The sequence below is a fragment of the Cryptomeria japonica genome, chromosome 4 (assembly GCF_030272615.1).
Source record: "Cryptomeria japonica chromosome 4, Sugi_1.0, whole genome shotgun sequence".
NCBI classification, from domain to species: Eukaryota; Viridiplantae; Streptophyta; class Pinopsida; order Cupressales; family Cupressaceae; genus Cryptomeria; species Cryptomeria japonica.
The window spans coordinates 694,300,578-694,316,182 of record NC_081408.1 but is presented as its reverse complement, the minus strand read 5'-3'; the positions used below and the strand labels follow the sequence as shown (position 1 = coordinate 694,316,182).

Below are 15,605 nucleotides of genomic sequence, written 5' to 3'. Positions count from 1 at the left end.
GGACCATCACTTGGGTTAGTTTTTTTGGAGAGAGGACACCCTTACATCTGACCCCAATATATTGCTAACAAAGGTAGAGAAAGTATGGGAGGTATGAAAATGCCTAGTGATTGTCTTATAAAGCGTCCAAGTAGCAATAATGAGAGAATTAGGAATGTCATTATCATACACGTAGTGGAAAACTAGATATCTTTGAACTTAGTCAAAGGTGTTCTTGAAGTCTATGAAACAACAAAAGATTGTGGAAGATTAGTGGAAAGCCTTCTTAATAATAGTTTGAAGTTTGAAGATGTGGTCAATGGTTTGATAATTTGAGCCCCTAAAATTGACTTGAAGATGTGCCAAGCTTTGTGGAGAGATATATCCTTCATATTTAATGATTCATAGAAATATGTTTGCCTGATTTGTAAGGGATCAGTGGGCTTTGATAGGTCACTCACTCAAAGATTCAATGCCTTAGCTTGTTGCACCCTTTTTTCATCTTTGATTTGAGTTGAACAATCATCCTAAATATAAGGGGCACCTTTTCCTTTGACGACACCAATGAATTGTATTCTTTAACTTGTTTTAAGATAGATTTTTGTTAGGCCTTTGTTTCTTTTGTAAAATATATCTTCGAATTGAACAATTATATACGCCTTATTTGTAGCATAGTTAGATACCTCAGTCTATATTATTATAAACCATTTATGACCCCCAAAACCTGTTCTCCATTTCCATAATGGGCGACGATCTCTGACTATTTATTCTGAAATTGGAAACTACGTTAAAGTAGTGCAAAATGGAGACTTGCATGTATGGAGCCTCTTCAAGATGGGTGATTCGAACTTGCAAATTGGCAATGATGTCATTTTTTTGCCTATAGCTGCTTCTGAAACAATGATAACAAACTTTCTGAGTTCATCCCAAGGCTTTCGATCCCAAAAAACCTTCTGCTAAGGCTGACATAATTATTGTGTGGGGGCAATGCCTTAGCTACATTCAGAAATCATGCACAGTGCAATGCACCAATAACTTCCTCCCGGAAAATTGCCAATGCACGTGCACTTTGCTGCGATTATGATTTATGACAGGAAATGATGTTCAATTTCGACCCTTGCTGTGAAAATCTTCCTTCCCGTACTAGCTTTCGAAACCGTTATTTCGGGAGCATAAACTTGCGATTTTCTATATTATATAATTGACATGATCTTTTAAAAAATGGCTTCTTGCTGTGTTTGTGATCTATCTCTCTATACTGCTTTTATATTGAATGCAATTTGGGTTCAGGTTTGTATCAGTGAATTGATTGTGCAGTGTTTGCATGACTTTTGCAGCCAATTGTATCAGGCTTGAGAAGGCAATTGAAAACATCAGAAATGTTAATAGGCTTTTGGCTTGACCTTTTGACAAGGCCTTGATTACCTAAGAATGATGTCTGCCAACTCAAAATCTGTCATGTCTTGTAGCATCCAAGATGGGTCAAAAAGACAAGGTCGTTGTTTATATTCTTTTAGGACAGGCAATTGTGAAAGTGGGATTTCAAAACCGACACAAAATTTACAATGGCTTAGCCTAAAATCAAAATTCCAGCGAGAACACTTATATCTATCACAGATTTCATCTTCAGAACAACTGTCCTTGCAGCCTCAAAAAGATGCCTCTCATGCAGAGTTGAGAAAAGTAATGAAGGCTGGTTTTGATGCAGCTACAGAAGTTTCATCTTTTGTGAATGTTCAAGCAAAGTCATCTTCTTCATTAGGGCCTGAGGAGCTCAAGCAAGTCAAGGCAAGTGCCAGTGATGGCTGTGCGAGAGCAAGGTGATGATTTTCTTATTGTAATGTTTTGTAAAAGCCTCTTTATAATAAGTATGTTTGCATGTTTTTGAGATTTATTCAATTGAATAGATGGTTTACTTTATAGATTTATATGTCTGCTAGCGAAACTTAATAACAAGTGGAACAATATTCTAGCCTTCTTATTTCGTAGCAGCATTCAAGCATGTTGAAGCAATTTCAAATCATGCCACAAAAATGTCTAAATTCATGTTGAAACGATTTTGTTGAGCAGGGAACGAGGGAAACTTCTGGATGAAGCTATTGCAAATCTGGATAATTTCATACATAACATAACATCAAGAAAGCAGACTCAATCAGAAACAGTGACAAGCGAGAACAGAAACAGCTCATTTGCCAAGAGAAACAAAAATGCAAAGCTGGAAAATTTCAAACATAACATATCAGGGAAGCGGATTCAATCAGAAACAGCAGCAAATGAGAACAGAAACAGCTCACTGGCCAAGACAAATGAAAATGCGAAGCTGGAAAATTTCAAACATAACATAGCAGGGAAACGGATTCAAATAGAAACAGCAAGTGAAAACAAAAACAGCTCAGTGGTCAAGAGAAACGAAAATGCAAAGCTGGAAAATTTCAGACATAACATATCAGGGAAGCGCATTCGATCAGAAATAGCAACAAGTGAGAACAAAAACAGCTCACTAGCCAAGAGAAAAGAAAATGCAAAGTTAGAAAATTTCAGACATAACATATCAGCAGGGAAGCTGATTCAATTGGAAGTATCAACAAGTGAGAACAAAAAAAGCTCACTGGCCAAGAGAAATAAAAATGTAAAACTGGAAAATTTCAGACATAACATATCAGGGAAGCAGATTCAATCAGAAGTAGCAACAAGTGAGAACAAAAACAGCTCATTGGCCAAGAGAAATGAAAATGCAAAGCTGGAAAACTTCAAACATAATGTATCAGGGAAGCAGATTCAATCAGAAATAGCAACAAGTGAGAACAGAAACAGCTCACTGGCCAAGAGAAATGAAAATGCAAAGCTGGAAAATTTCACACATAACATATCAGGGAAGCTGATTCGATCAGAAATAGCAACAAGTGAGAATAGAAACAGCTCACTGGCCAAGAGAAAAGAAAATGCAAAGGTGGAAAACTTCAGACATAACCTATCAGGGAAGCCGATTCGCTCAAAAATAGCAACAAATGAGAATAGAAACAGCTCACTGGCCAAGAGAAAAGAAAATGCAAAGTTGGAAAATTTCAGACATAACATATCAGGGAAGCGGATTAGATCAGAAATAGCAACAAGTGAGGACAGAAACAGCTCACTAGCCAAGAGAAACAAAAATGCTGGTGGTGCAGTTTTACTAAAGTCACCATATCTTTACTTAGAAAACCAAGCAGATTCAAAATTTGAAGATCTAATTTCTGATAGAGCAAACAAGAGAAGCAAAAATTTGGTTACAGATAAGCAGGTTCGCACATCAGTGGTGAGTGCATGTGTTTATATCAAGCATTTCCTTATGAAAGTTTTATTACTGCTCTTTCTTCTGGTTCTCTGTGTTTATCTCTTTGAATATGTCATTTTTCATCTATCTATCACTGCCTTCCTTTCTTTTTTCTTGTTATATACTTTTAAAACTATCCATTGGTGATCACTAATCACTCTTTTCTGAGATCATTTAATTTTGATTTTTTTCCATTTCTTAGCTATAAACTCATAGCTTATGTTACGTGTAAATGGATTCAGTTGGAAGAACATCTAAATAGTGTGAATGCGCCTAGATTATCTGGTAAGTCAGATCAAGAAATAGATGTTTCAAAGCCCTTAAACTCTCATTTGAGTCAAGTTGAAGAGAATCATTGTGCATTTGCTTTCTTGACAGGAACTTTGGAAAAGAGGAGAATGAAAAGGAAGCATCCTGAATCGAAGACAAACATAAGTTTACCTTCAGTGACTAATGGAGCTTTGGATGCAAAATGTGAGTATACATCAAGTTTTAAAGATAAGCTTGAAGTTAATAGTGACAGCCAACCAAGGCGAAATGAAATCCATCATTTCAGGTATTATATTCTAGTGCATCAAAGATATTTTACAATGAATTCTCCAACAAATTGATAATTTTAGATTGTATATTCCCTTTATGATTATTGCTAGAAGTTCATCTCTTCTTTGAGAAACAAAAAATTGTTTAAATTTTAAAACTTATTGGAAATTAATTATGATAACATGAAAGTTTGGATTTATGTTTAAGATGTTTTCATTTGTATGTCTCAGGTTCATTTAAACGTTTGTCTTCTGAGTTATGTTGTCCTATCTTTGGAGTCTTTCTTTGAAATTTTTTTGTGGATATGCATTGTCTTCAGGTCAACCATCAATGGCAAAAATCAGGCAGCAGAAGTAAGGACTTCATCGCTTCCTGTTACACAGTTGCTTGGTAAGAGGTCAGACAAGAAGGCTTGTATTGCAAAAAGAATAAATTCTGTGGCTCCAACATCAAATCAAGTTCACAATATGACAATTACAGAAGGTTCTGTTTATGTTGCTGGTAAAGGGGGTAAGCCTGATTCATCAGGACATTCATCCAAACACCACTGTGGGCATCAGAGCAAATTACAAAATGAGAAAATTTGCTCAATAAGGCTAGGTGCAACCAACGATCTGGAAAGCAAGAATGAGAATATGGATATCACCAAGAACAATGCAAGGACAGAGGTCAAACATAAGCATACCGGTTCAAGATCTGGAAAATTGATTATACCTACAAAGAAGTCCAAGTTTGCCCCCAAAGAAGGCAGTGGAGATTGCACACATCGGCAAGTTAAGACGAGGAGAGATTTGTTGGCCAGGATGACAAGTGTTTGCAAAGATAGTGATATTATGGATATAACTTCAAACACAAATCACCTAACAAATTTGGGGACTCTTTCTGATAAAGAGAAAAGGTGGAAAAATATTTCTGTTTTTATATTGGACTCCAAATTATATTGAACTGAAAAACATGGTTTACATGCCTAGAAATACAAAATTCGTGACTACAATTTTTTTTCACAATATGAGTATATATCTCAAGAAAATTGAGTCTTATTTTAATTTTTCATTTTACTGAATTACTTATCTATAAATTCTTTGAGAGAGCTAGCATGCAAAGAAACTTGAGAGCTTAAATACTGCAAGAAAGCTCTCTCCCCCCTCCCTGCCTCTCTCCAGCTCCAAATTTGTCATTCGCATTTTTTTGCTGATAATTAAACTCCCCTTGGAAGGTGTCCATCTTAGATAACATGATTGAGCAGCATCTCTTCTGTCAAAGTCATGTATGACTTGCACCCTGACCTTGTCCATTGAAATACAGCATGCCCACAGTTTTCTGTGGTAGTTTACCCAATTCAACATTTAACATGCAATACATCTAAACATGTAACATGCTTCTTGGGAAGTTGAACATGGGTCTTCACTTTGGAAACACTGGTGGTTTACTGCACAACCTCATCCCGTTTGATAATAATTATATTCTCTTTTGAAGTGGGTAAAAATTTGTCATTCTAGCTATGTGTAAACATTAGAAGAGAAAAATAATTGTGGAATTATTCTAAGAGTCCTTTTTGGTGTTTTTTCAGCAAGCCAAGCCAATTTTTGACTGAGAAAAGTTCATCTGATTGTGATCCTCTTACTCAGCCTATGGTCCCAGATAACAGTGGATCTGCAGAGCTTACTGGTAGGTACCCTTTTTCTTATCCCAGGAAATGAGTACTCTATTAGTTAAGGAAACTTGGCTATCAGGCAAAATTATGTGCCATGTTTTGATTTTTATTAGGTATGTCCTACATGATGCTTTGTTTTGTTCTTTGATAGGAAAAATGGATGATGATTATGAAGAACTTATAAGAGCCATTGAGGATGCTAATAATGCAAGAAGTATGATTTGAAACTTTTGAAGTTTATGAGACTTTCTCGATTGATATTAACACTACAATTGAATAAGCTAACTTGCAGAAAATAGTCATATAGCCCTATAAGAGATTTGTCATTATACTGCACATTAGTTCATCATGGTTAAGCAGCTGTAATACCTGATTGTTTGTTTCTTTTATTTTTAATGTTTAACTTTTGGAGTGGGTGCTTCAGGTCTAGCATGCTCAACTCCATTTTGGAAGGAAATGGAGCCTTACTTCAGGATTGTTACACAAGATGATCTTGATGACCTGAAGAAGCAAGTAAAGTATCTTCACATGTAGTAGTTGCTTATATATATTGTGTTCTAGATCATGTGTTAAATGCTTTACATATTTCTATTATCATCCTCATTCACGCAATTATTGTTAATCCATAGAAATTTTGTCATAATAGATCCTTTGGTTGATCTTTATAGGCTTCTTTTAGGATTTATTGAATTGTGGAAAATATCATGAAGATTTAATCATTTCTTCACCTCTTTCACTTTCCCTTTTTTTAAGCCTACTTAGATTGTCTGTGCTGTGTTTTTGACAGTGTTGCTTTTTATTTTCCTTGAATAAATTTATTTATATAAACATGGTACTTTTGTGTGGATGTAGAATGGGCGGCTTATGTACATTTTTCCGAATTTCTCTGCACCATAAATTTATTAAATCTGCTTTGATTTCTTTCATATTCAAGCTGAATGAACTCTTCTTTTGTAAAATATGTCAACCAAATGTGTTGCTAATTCTGGCTAGCTTTTGGTATTGTATTTGATGACCGAGATTCAACTGTGCTTGTCCTGTTTTGAATTGTTGTCATTGCATCTTTTTCATTTGTGTGTATTTACTCATATGATTTTTTGTTAGCCACTTTTCCTGCTTGGTTCTGGCTCCACGATTGTTGTCATTATCCATTTTGAGGTTCATTGTGCATATCCTTTGGGCAACGATATTGTATACATCTCAAATTGAGATTGTACGAGGTGAAGATGAACTTTTCACCTGGGCTTTTTCATTGTTTACACATTGGTTACCCAAGATTATCTTATGATTATTCCACTCATATTGTTTTCCTTTATCCTAGCTTCTATGTTTCTTGAAACAACTCAAGATAGGAGTAAGGTAAATTAAGTGCTTCTTACATGGAGAAGTGTCTGATTTGTTTTGTGGCCCTTGTTAAGATATATAATTCTATATCAGAAAACACTTGCAGTTTGTTATGGAATACCTTTTCTCTTTCCTTTGATGTTCAATATAGAGACAATTCATAGAATACATGAGGAACCAAAATCATTTATAAGGGCTGATTATGCATATTATTTCGATAAATTTATGTATCACAGTATGTTTCCATACAATGGACATCAGAGTTATAAGAGAAGTAAAAAAGATGTGATATCTTACAAGAATTTGGGATAGCTTTAAAAATAGAGAACTATTAGTCTCTAGATTGTTTACTTGCTAAATGAATATACAATTATTTAAAGTACAGTAAACTAATTTTATACATATAAATGATTCATACAGGAATAGCACCTTAATTCAAGAGATTTTTCCTATGATTACTTTCCTTGTTAACTCAATGCTCTTATGCAAAACTGGAATAAGGGAGTAGTTCTAACATATGGCCCCTTTTCTCGACTACAAAAGAACTCTATAAGACTCTCGATAGTTGCCAAGGAATTCCAACCGTTGGTAACTACCAAAACTAATTCAATTAGACAATGGGGCATAACCATGCTTATTGACTTTCCAAAGGTACAATGCAATTAATATGTAATTTATAATTATGCTATCTACATTAGCTGCCCCAAAAGAAAATTCGTCTTCCAAATGACAAAAACTTGAATAAACAATCATTACTAAGGAGCAGAGTTAGGAGACATCCTTGGAGGTAGTGTAGACACTGAAGAAGTTGGAGTTGAATGTTGGGAAATGATGCAGGGGCATCCTAAAATAGGGTATGGACATCCATCGATTAATAAAGAATTTTGTCAGATTGTGAAAGCATAGACTATTGCCGCGTATTTACTGTTTTCCCTTAATCATATCTGGAAGTTGTTGAAAACTGTTATCCCTTGGTAGCGCTTCATAAATGACAAAGATGCTTTACCACAAATAGCTAGCGGCAATTACATTAGCTGGGTGTACTATTTCAACCATGAATATTGTGGAGGCTATTTAATATCTTGAAGAGGGAGGCCCAAAATAGGGGAGAGGGTGGTAACAGCAAAGGAGGGAAGGGTTCAAATTCACATGGACGAACAGATTGGAGGGGTGGATTGGTAGTGTGTGGAATTTCATATGAGAGGGGATTTGCCCCTGAAGAAAAGAGTGGCTGCATGGTGAGTGGTAGCGGTTAGGAGAAAAAAAGTGGGCTTGTCCATCATAAATGTAGAGGCCTTGTGGATGAATGCTGACCCAGCATGTAGAGGAAGGTATTGCAGGTGGAAGCTCAGTGGAGCATCAAGAGAATGCAGAAATGCATGTTGAAAAGCAGAGGAATTGAAGAGATAAGGGAGCTACGAATGAGAGAGAACAGAGAAGGGTTGTTACAAAGTGAAGCATTTAGAGCCGATAGATTGTGTAGAAAGGCATTGTGCAAAGAGGAGGGCCAACGAAAGGCCTAATTGAAGAACATTATGTGCAGATATAATATAAATTTACAGGCTGCAAGTGATTTGTTTAGGTTCTGAATTTGAATGTCAAGTTGAATGTTAGGGTGAGAGGTGTATTCATTCAAATAATGAATAAGTAATAAAAATTGTGTTTGCAAATTTGTTGCAGTTTGAGAGTTTAATTGTAATAGAGAGACTCTGTTTGTGTTTGTGTTTTGAATTTTAAATTTTAAAGCTAGGAGCTTGTTTTTGTCTTACATCAGGAAACTACTTGTAACTTGCACAAACTTATTTTGTTCATTTCTTTAGATGATGATCAGCCAAAAGTTCTTATTCTTTGGATGTTTTGACCATCTGTACAACCTTCCTTAACTAAGTGCTGGTCTTTCATTGGCCATTCGAAATTCTAATATCTCTTGATCTTCCTTGAGCACACTTACATTCTTCTAACTTTTGTAAATTGAGCAAGCCGAACTAATTGGACTTGAAATCTAAGCATCTGATCTTCTAATTCCTCTTTTATTTTTTTAGAAATTCTCATGGATTCATCAATTTTAGTGCCAATTGTATGTTGGGCTGCCATCTCTCTCTGCAACATGAGGTAGAGGTATCTGAATTGATATTCGATAGAGTATAGAGTTTCTAAAACCTTCCCATCTAATCCTCCAAAGGATGGTGAAACTCACACTAGAATCCATTTGTGTTTCATGTAGTTCAGTAGTAGGCCATCACCCATTATAAATCTATATTTGAATGAACTCATTATGGTAGTATCCTTCCACAAATTGCCGAATGCACCTAGCTTCTTGTAAGACCAAGGGAGAATGAATGTTGTGTAACCTTTGGGCAATGTTTGCTACCTCACATATAATGTGTGCAATTGGTTCCAGATCTTGAATACATTGTTGAATAGTATGTAATGGATTAGAAAGATTTGGCTTTGAGAGCTGAATGGAGATTTATTCTTCTTCGTCACTCTACGTTGGCCTATGTGGCTTTGTTGGCCCAAGCAATACATTATCATCATGCAACTATTGAGGACTTCCTTTTGGATGAAGACTAGGGAGTAATTGAGTATTTGTTATGATTGCTGCTTTGTTTCATTCATAGGACCTTTATTATGTTTTGTTAATATGTTTGTATCTGACTATGTAGTAATTTTTTGTTGGCTTTTGGGTAGTTATAGGAGTTGGTTGATAGATGGTTGTGTTCTTGTGGCACCATCTTTAGTCTACTTTTGTAATAAATTCAAGTGTGAATAAAGATATACTTTTACTCCTTTATCTAGTGTGCATTGTTAGCTTTGTCATTCATTCGAATACTAGTTTTACGTGATAGAAGAGTAAACATTTGGCATAGTTATGTTAGTCATATTTAAGAGATTCATGCCCTTAGACCCCAATAAAAGTAGGAAAATACCACAACGTGGTCAAGATCAAGAGATTGTATAGTCCTTAAGGATTGTAGAGAAAAGAGAATAAAGGAGATGAGGATGAGAAGGAACCAAAGAAACCTTAGTCATGCAAATCCAATGTTGGAACCCATCTAAAAAATGAAGTTGAAGTTACGGTCATAGTTTAGAAAAACATTTCCACTACAAAGAAGCATACACGCATAGTGGGAGGAGATAGCATACAAGCATAATGGGAGTTGTTGATATGTTTTTTATGCACATGCGAACATAGAATAAATACCAAAGTATCTTATCCTCTCTTGAACAAAATCTTTTGGATGCTGAAGATTTGCTTAAGCTTCATCCAAGAAAGACTCCAATGTTCATAAATGTAGGGTCTCTACATGTGGATAAGCTCATTGGTTTGATGTGATTATGCTGGAATCACAAGGGGACTTACATTCGAATGCCTGAATGCTTGATTTCCTGGAACTTAAGTCCTATCTACTCAATTGAAAGATAAAAAATAGCAAAAGAGGTAGGGTTTGAGAGAGTCTATTTTAAGACCTAGAATGTAAGAAGATAGATAAATGAATAGGTGGAATCCTACCAAGCTAGGTCTCACCATCAACTTGAACAATTCGACACAAGCTCAGTGCAATCTTCTAAGGACGTTTCAAAGATGTTCGAATCATTACCGCTAAACATTGATCACCATTCAAGTTAATGCATAAACAATGAGTGTAGGATGATTCGAGGTTAAGCTCATGTTATTCCAGTTGACCACACAAGGCATGCTCACAATCAGTAAGAGGCTAGTGGTATGGACTAAGCGGATTCCACATGAATACATTCAACAACTTCTTCCATTCAATCTAATTTATTTATTATCTAATGTGAAGATCCAACAAGAAACCATGCACATTGTAATGAAAGAACACACTTCACCATAACTTCAATGAAAATGGAGTTCATTTACAACTTAGGCAACAATTTCTACCTTCTCTTCCTACTCTACTTTAACTTCTATTCTATTCTCTTAAGACTATCTACTAACTATTAACTCACTACTAGCTATTAACTATTCTCCAACTATTAACCTTTACAAATGAAGAGATTGAGCCTTTTATAGTGCTCTCAATACAATTTAATGACTCAGATCAATTTGAGATCAATGGGTAGGATTTTACAATGAAAACCCTAATTAGGGTTTGTTACAACAAACTCTCTTTAGCCAATGAGAAAATTACATTCAGGGAATGTGGACCAATAGATGTCAGGGGTAGGTACATCGGAGTTTGTGCCATCATGGACGAATCGAATACATTGTATCTAGACATGCTAATGTAGACCTTCCTTGATTGGTGAGTGGTGACTGGGACAATGACTAGGATTCCACCTCAACTTGCACTTGTAGAGTTGACTTGTCACCATGAAGGGATGCTGAGAGATATCTCTTGATACTCAACATTATCTAGCTCGCTCAAAGTAGTGGTGATGGGAAGTATTGATGTAGCTAAGTCTTTCTTCCATCCTTACTTGTGTTTCTTGGAGTGATTGCACGGTCTCTCCTAAGCCATCTTATGATCTCTCCATGCCTCCAGGGTGTGGTAAGAATACTTGAGATTCTTTCTCTTAGGCATGCTCTGGTTGTAAATGAAGCCTTCTCTTTGCGTGCTAGTGTAGATCTTGATCTTGCATTAGTAAATGTTTCTTGTGTAGTCATCTACTTGTGCTCGTTCATGAAGTCTCCTTGAGGATAATTTCCTTGCAACTTGATCTTGATATTGACATTCTCTCCTTGACGTCTTTTCTCCAATCTTCCTCCAACTTGATCCTTTTGATTTCTTTCCTTGTTTCCTGCAAAACAAACAAATGGGCATCAATCATACATGATATATAACCTTTATACACTCCCACTTTGACTTGATTTCTTATTCTACATTTGCAAGTCTTGTTGTGACCTAATCACACATCACCCCATCCTAGATAGGGACCCCCTAACTTGTAGGCCCTTTTGGTCATTTGGTCTTGGTTTTTTGTGGGTTTTGGTGGTAGTCTCGTCAGTCTCTCCACTTTGCAAGTGTTCGAGGGTCATTTTGATTTAGTCTGCTTTTCATTTGAGCGAGTTTGGTGAAGTCTAGGGCTTGTTTTGTCTTTTTTTAGGGTTTCAGCCTTTTGTCCTAGATTTTAGGGGTTTTTGTTAGGGTTTTGAAGAAACTAAACATACGACTAGAATCAGGACCCTTCAAGGAACCTCCCAATAAAATTTGAGCCAAAACGGAGCAACTTTCTATTTTTGGAAAGTTCCTATTTTTTAGGGATTTTATTGAGTCCCAGAATGTTGTCATTTTGCCAAAAATCAAACTTACTATTTTTAGTAATTTCTATTTTTAGTAAGTTTTTATTTATAGTAAGTCATTCCCGTGTCCTGTCTAGGGATCTAACGCTGACACTTTAAAGGTTTCTATTTTTGGAAAGTTTGTTCTAACACGACCATTCAAGCAAGGTGACAAAGATCAGGCATTTACAACTACTTCTAATTCCAGAAAGTCAGAAAGAAGATAGGGGGAGTCAGAAAATGGTTATGTGCTAGAAGCCCATTCCTGAAATGGAGAGCTTGAGAAATTTGTCTGTCTGGGAAATCGCCTCAAGTTTTTATATGGTGGCCTGACCCAGAAGAGGCTCAAAATCCATCCAAGTTCAGAAGAAGCATGAAAAGACGAATTCCTCCTTCAAAGTGAAATTCTGCCCAAACACTCAATAGGGCGCCAAAATGGAGGGGTCATGAAGGATTCACAATTTGATGAAATTCCTCCTCTACAGTGAAATTCCGCCCAAACACTTAGCAAGGCGCCAAAATGGAGGGGTCATGGAGGATTCACAATTTGATAAAATTCCTCCTCCACAGTGATATTCCACCCAAACACTTAGCAGGGCACAAAAATAGAGGGGTCATGGAGGATTCACAATTGGATGAAATTCCTCCTTCATAGTCAAATTCCGCCCAAATCCTGTGGAGGGTGCCAAAATGGAAGTCTCATGGAGGATTCAACATTCAATGAAATTCCTCCTTTAGTGCAAGTTAGCACCCAAGATGAAAAGAAGGCGCCAAATTGAAGAATGCTTGGAAAGATGGACAACGAGTGGAATACCTTCCACAAAGAGAATTAGTGCCCAGGAGGAGGTCATGGCCCCAAACCCAGAGAGTCAAGGAAAAACTCCAAAATGAGAAATTCCTCCATACTCTGCCCTACTCCTTAGAAGGGCACCAAAACAAGGAGGTGATGGAAGATTAAAAAAAGTGTGAATTCCTCCTTCATCAAGTTTAGTGCCCAAGCCATGATCAAAGCTCCAAAAGAGAGGGGTCATGGAGAAATCAAAACTTGATGGATTCCTCTGCACATGGAAATAGCGCCCTAGACTAATGGAAAGCACCAAATTGAGGGGTGCTTGGAGGCATGGAAAATGATCAAATTCCAAGACATGGTGAATTCCATGTTTAAGCTTGAAAATTGAAAATTTGTCTGAGGCATGAAAGTGAAAGGGTCAAGGAGGAATCCAAAGTAAAATCCCCTCGGGAAATTTTTGGAATTTTCTATTTTTAGACACTGAATCTTATTAGAATGTGGAAAATTTTATAGATTCAAAATCGTGGGGAATTTCTCTATCCAATGAACCTGGCTCCTAAATTTTAGGAGGATCCCTAAAAAATAGGAGATGTTGAAAAGGGCGTGAAAATTCCTTCAAAAGCAGAAGGCAACAAGTTAGAATGAAATCAAGCGAATCTTAAAAAATCTTTCAATTTCCCTCCAAAAGATGAAAGAGTGGGAGTTAATGAGTTGGCGAAGGGAATCTTCCAAGTATGACACATAACTTAGTGCATTAAATGAAATTTCTAAATTTGAACTCACTCACAAGAAAAGTTCCTTTGCATGGCATAGTGATTGGGAAAGTATGATGCATCATAAATTCAATTGCTAAAATGATGCCTCCTAACTTAGCAGTACGATTTGAAGGTTTCTATAAGCATGGAGAGGCATTTCATTTCTCACGTGTAGGATTCAAGAAACAAGAATTGGAGAAGTGAAGAGTGGTCATACTTAGTCTTTGTTTTCATGATTTCCAAGGTGCTTTTCAGGATAGTGGAATCAAGCAAGGCAACTACCCTCTCCAGGCAAGCATTGATAAGGGCAGAGATGAAAGGTTTCCTTCCGTGTTCCCAAATGAATTCCAAATGGGAGGAAAGCAGCGATACAAATTTGGGCACATTCAATCTGGTTGCATTCAAGATTAGAATGTTTGGGACAACAGGGCATAGTCCATCACCAACAGCTGTCAAAATTGTCAAGAGCGGAATTGTTGCGGCAGTTGGTTTTCCTCCTACTATTTAGTGTCCAGACTTGATTCTGGAGTGTGCAGAACATTATAATTTGGAGCGAAAGACAATTTCAACATCAAATGGCAAGTTGCTAGCAACATTGACTCCGGAGTCAATTGGTGAGGATTTCAGAATTCCTTCGCACTATTCCATGACATACAGGACCAACTGCAGAGCTAAGGCAGTATATGAAGCAGGTTCTGCCAGGTGTGCTGATTTGATTAATAAACAGTGGTTGTTGAAGCTTAGGATGCATGCCTCCAAGATGCCAAAGACTCACTATCTTTGAGTTCAAGCAGGAGTATGTGGACCTAATAAAGATGTTGAGTAGAGTAATGGGGTGTTCACATTCTGTGAACTTTGAAGCCTGGATGTTCTTCTACATAGGCGAGATCATAAATGCAAATGGGCTAGTTGACTGGGCCAGATTGATTAGTCATTACTTGCACGAACAACTAAAAAACTTAAATGAAAAAAGCTCCCAGTCCTTCTTCATAAGCTCCTACCTAATCTATATGCTTGCATGAAGGGGAGGATTTGATGGTCTGCCAGCAAGTGGAATAATGGGTTGTGGACCAACACAGCTAAAACTACATGAGTGTTATCCCCAGCTACATCTTCACAATGTTAGTTCTTACAGGTTGGTGAATGACACCTTCACTATGTACTTGACACGGCTTATGCAGAAGAAGTTGCACGTAAGGGTGTCGCCGCAAGAAAGTGCCTTGGTCCAGAAGTATGGAGCTACATTCTTGCAATTTCCTAAATTCACCTACATCAAGACGCAAGGATTCTCATTCCAGTCATACAAGTTGCCAACGTATCCATCAGACAAGCTCATATTGCTAGAGCTCATGAGACAGTTAATAGCCTATGATCAATTACAAAAGAAGAAGAAGCAATCAATTGAATTCCCAGTTGTCCTAGGTGACTTCATGGAAATATGCCCAGGCTTGAAGGCCGCTGAAAGTGTAGCAGGGGAATTGGCATTCTATCGCCTGCTATTTTATACATCCAGGGCCTAGTATGATCCTTATCGCCAAATCAAGAAGGTTGCTGGCATCAAATTCATACACAAATTCATACGAAATCAGGTAGGACGACTATTTTTTTAGACACATTGATCTTGGCCATGCTTCTATAGGTCAAGTAATGGCAGACTTTGAAGAATTTTCCTTAGCCGTGAAGGAAAAGATGCTGAAATCAAAGGAGAAATGTAAGTAGCCAAGGGAAGAAAATAGAGCCCTATGCGAGTACATCAAAAGTTTCAAAAGGCCCCTCAGGGAGGCAGGTCCTTCATTCACTCCTCCTTCCCTTCCTAAGGAAGTTGTTGATGATGCAAAAGTTATTAGAGCAATGGCACACCAGGGAATGGATAGAAGATGTTTACACAGAAGCGGGAAAATTCATCGAGGACCTGGCTCAACTTCATTCAAAGTTCATGGCCCTCCTAAGCAGATTGGAGACAGTGGAAGGATTGTGGGAAGATG

At 37.1% G+C, this 15,605-nt stretch overlaps 1 protein-coding gene across 1 annotated transcript in view; it reads left to right on the top strand.

The window, feature by feature from the left end:
- Positions 1-4,039: 4,039 nt before the first annotated feature.
- The window catches only part of LOC131041776 (uncharacterized), a 60,052-nt gene continuing 48,486 nt past the window's right edge, over positions 4,040-15,605 (top strand). Inside the window, exons 1-5 of the mRNA XM_057974982.2 lie at positions 4,040-4,062; positions 4,152-4,730; positions 5,403-5,500; positions 5,638-5,700; positions 5,911-5,999. Of these exons, the coding sequence (XP_057830965.2) occupies positions 4,040-4,062; positions 4,152-4,730; positions 5,403-5,500; positions 5,638-5,700; positions 5,911-5,999 (852 nt within the window). The remainder of the gene's footprint in view (positions 4,063-4,151; positions 4,731-5,402; positions 5,501-5,637; positions 5,701-5,910; positions 6,000-15,605) is intronic.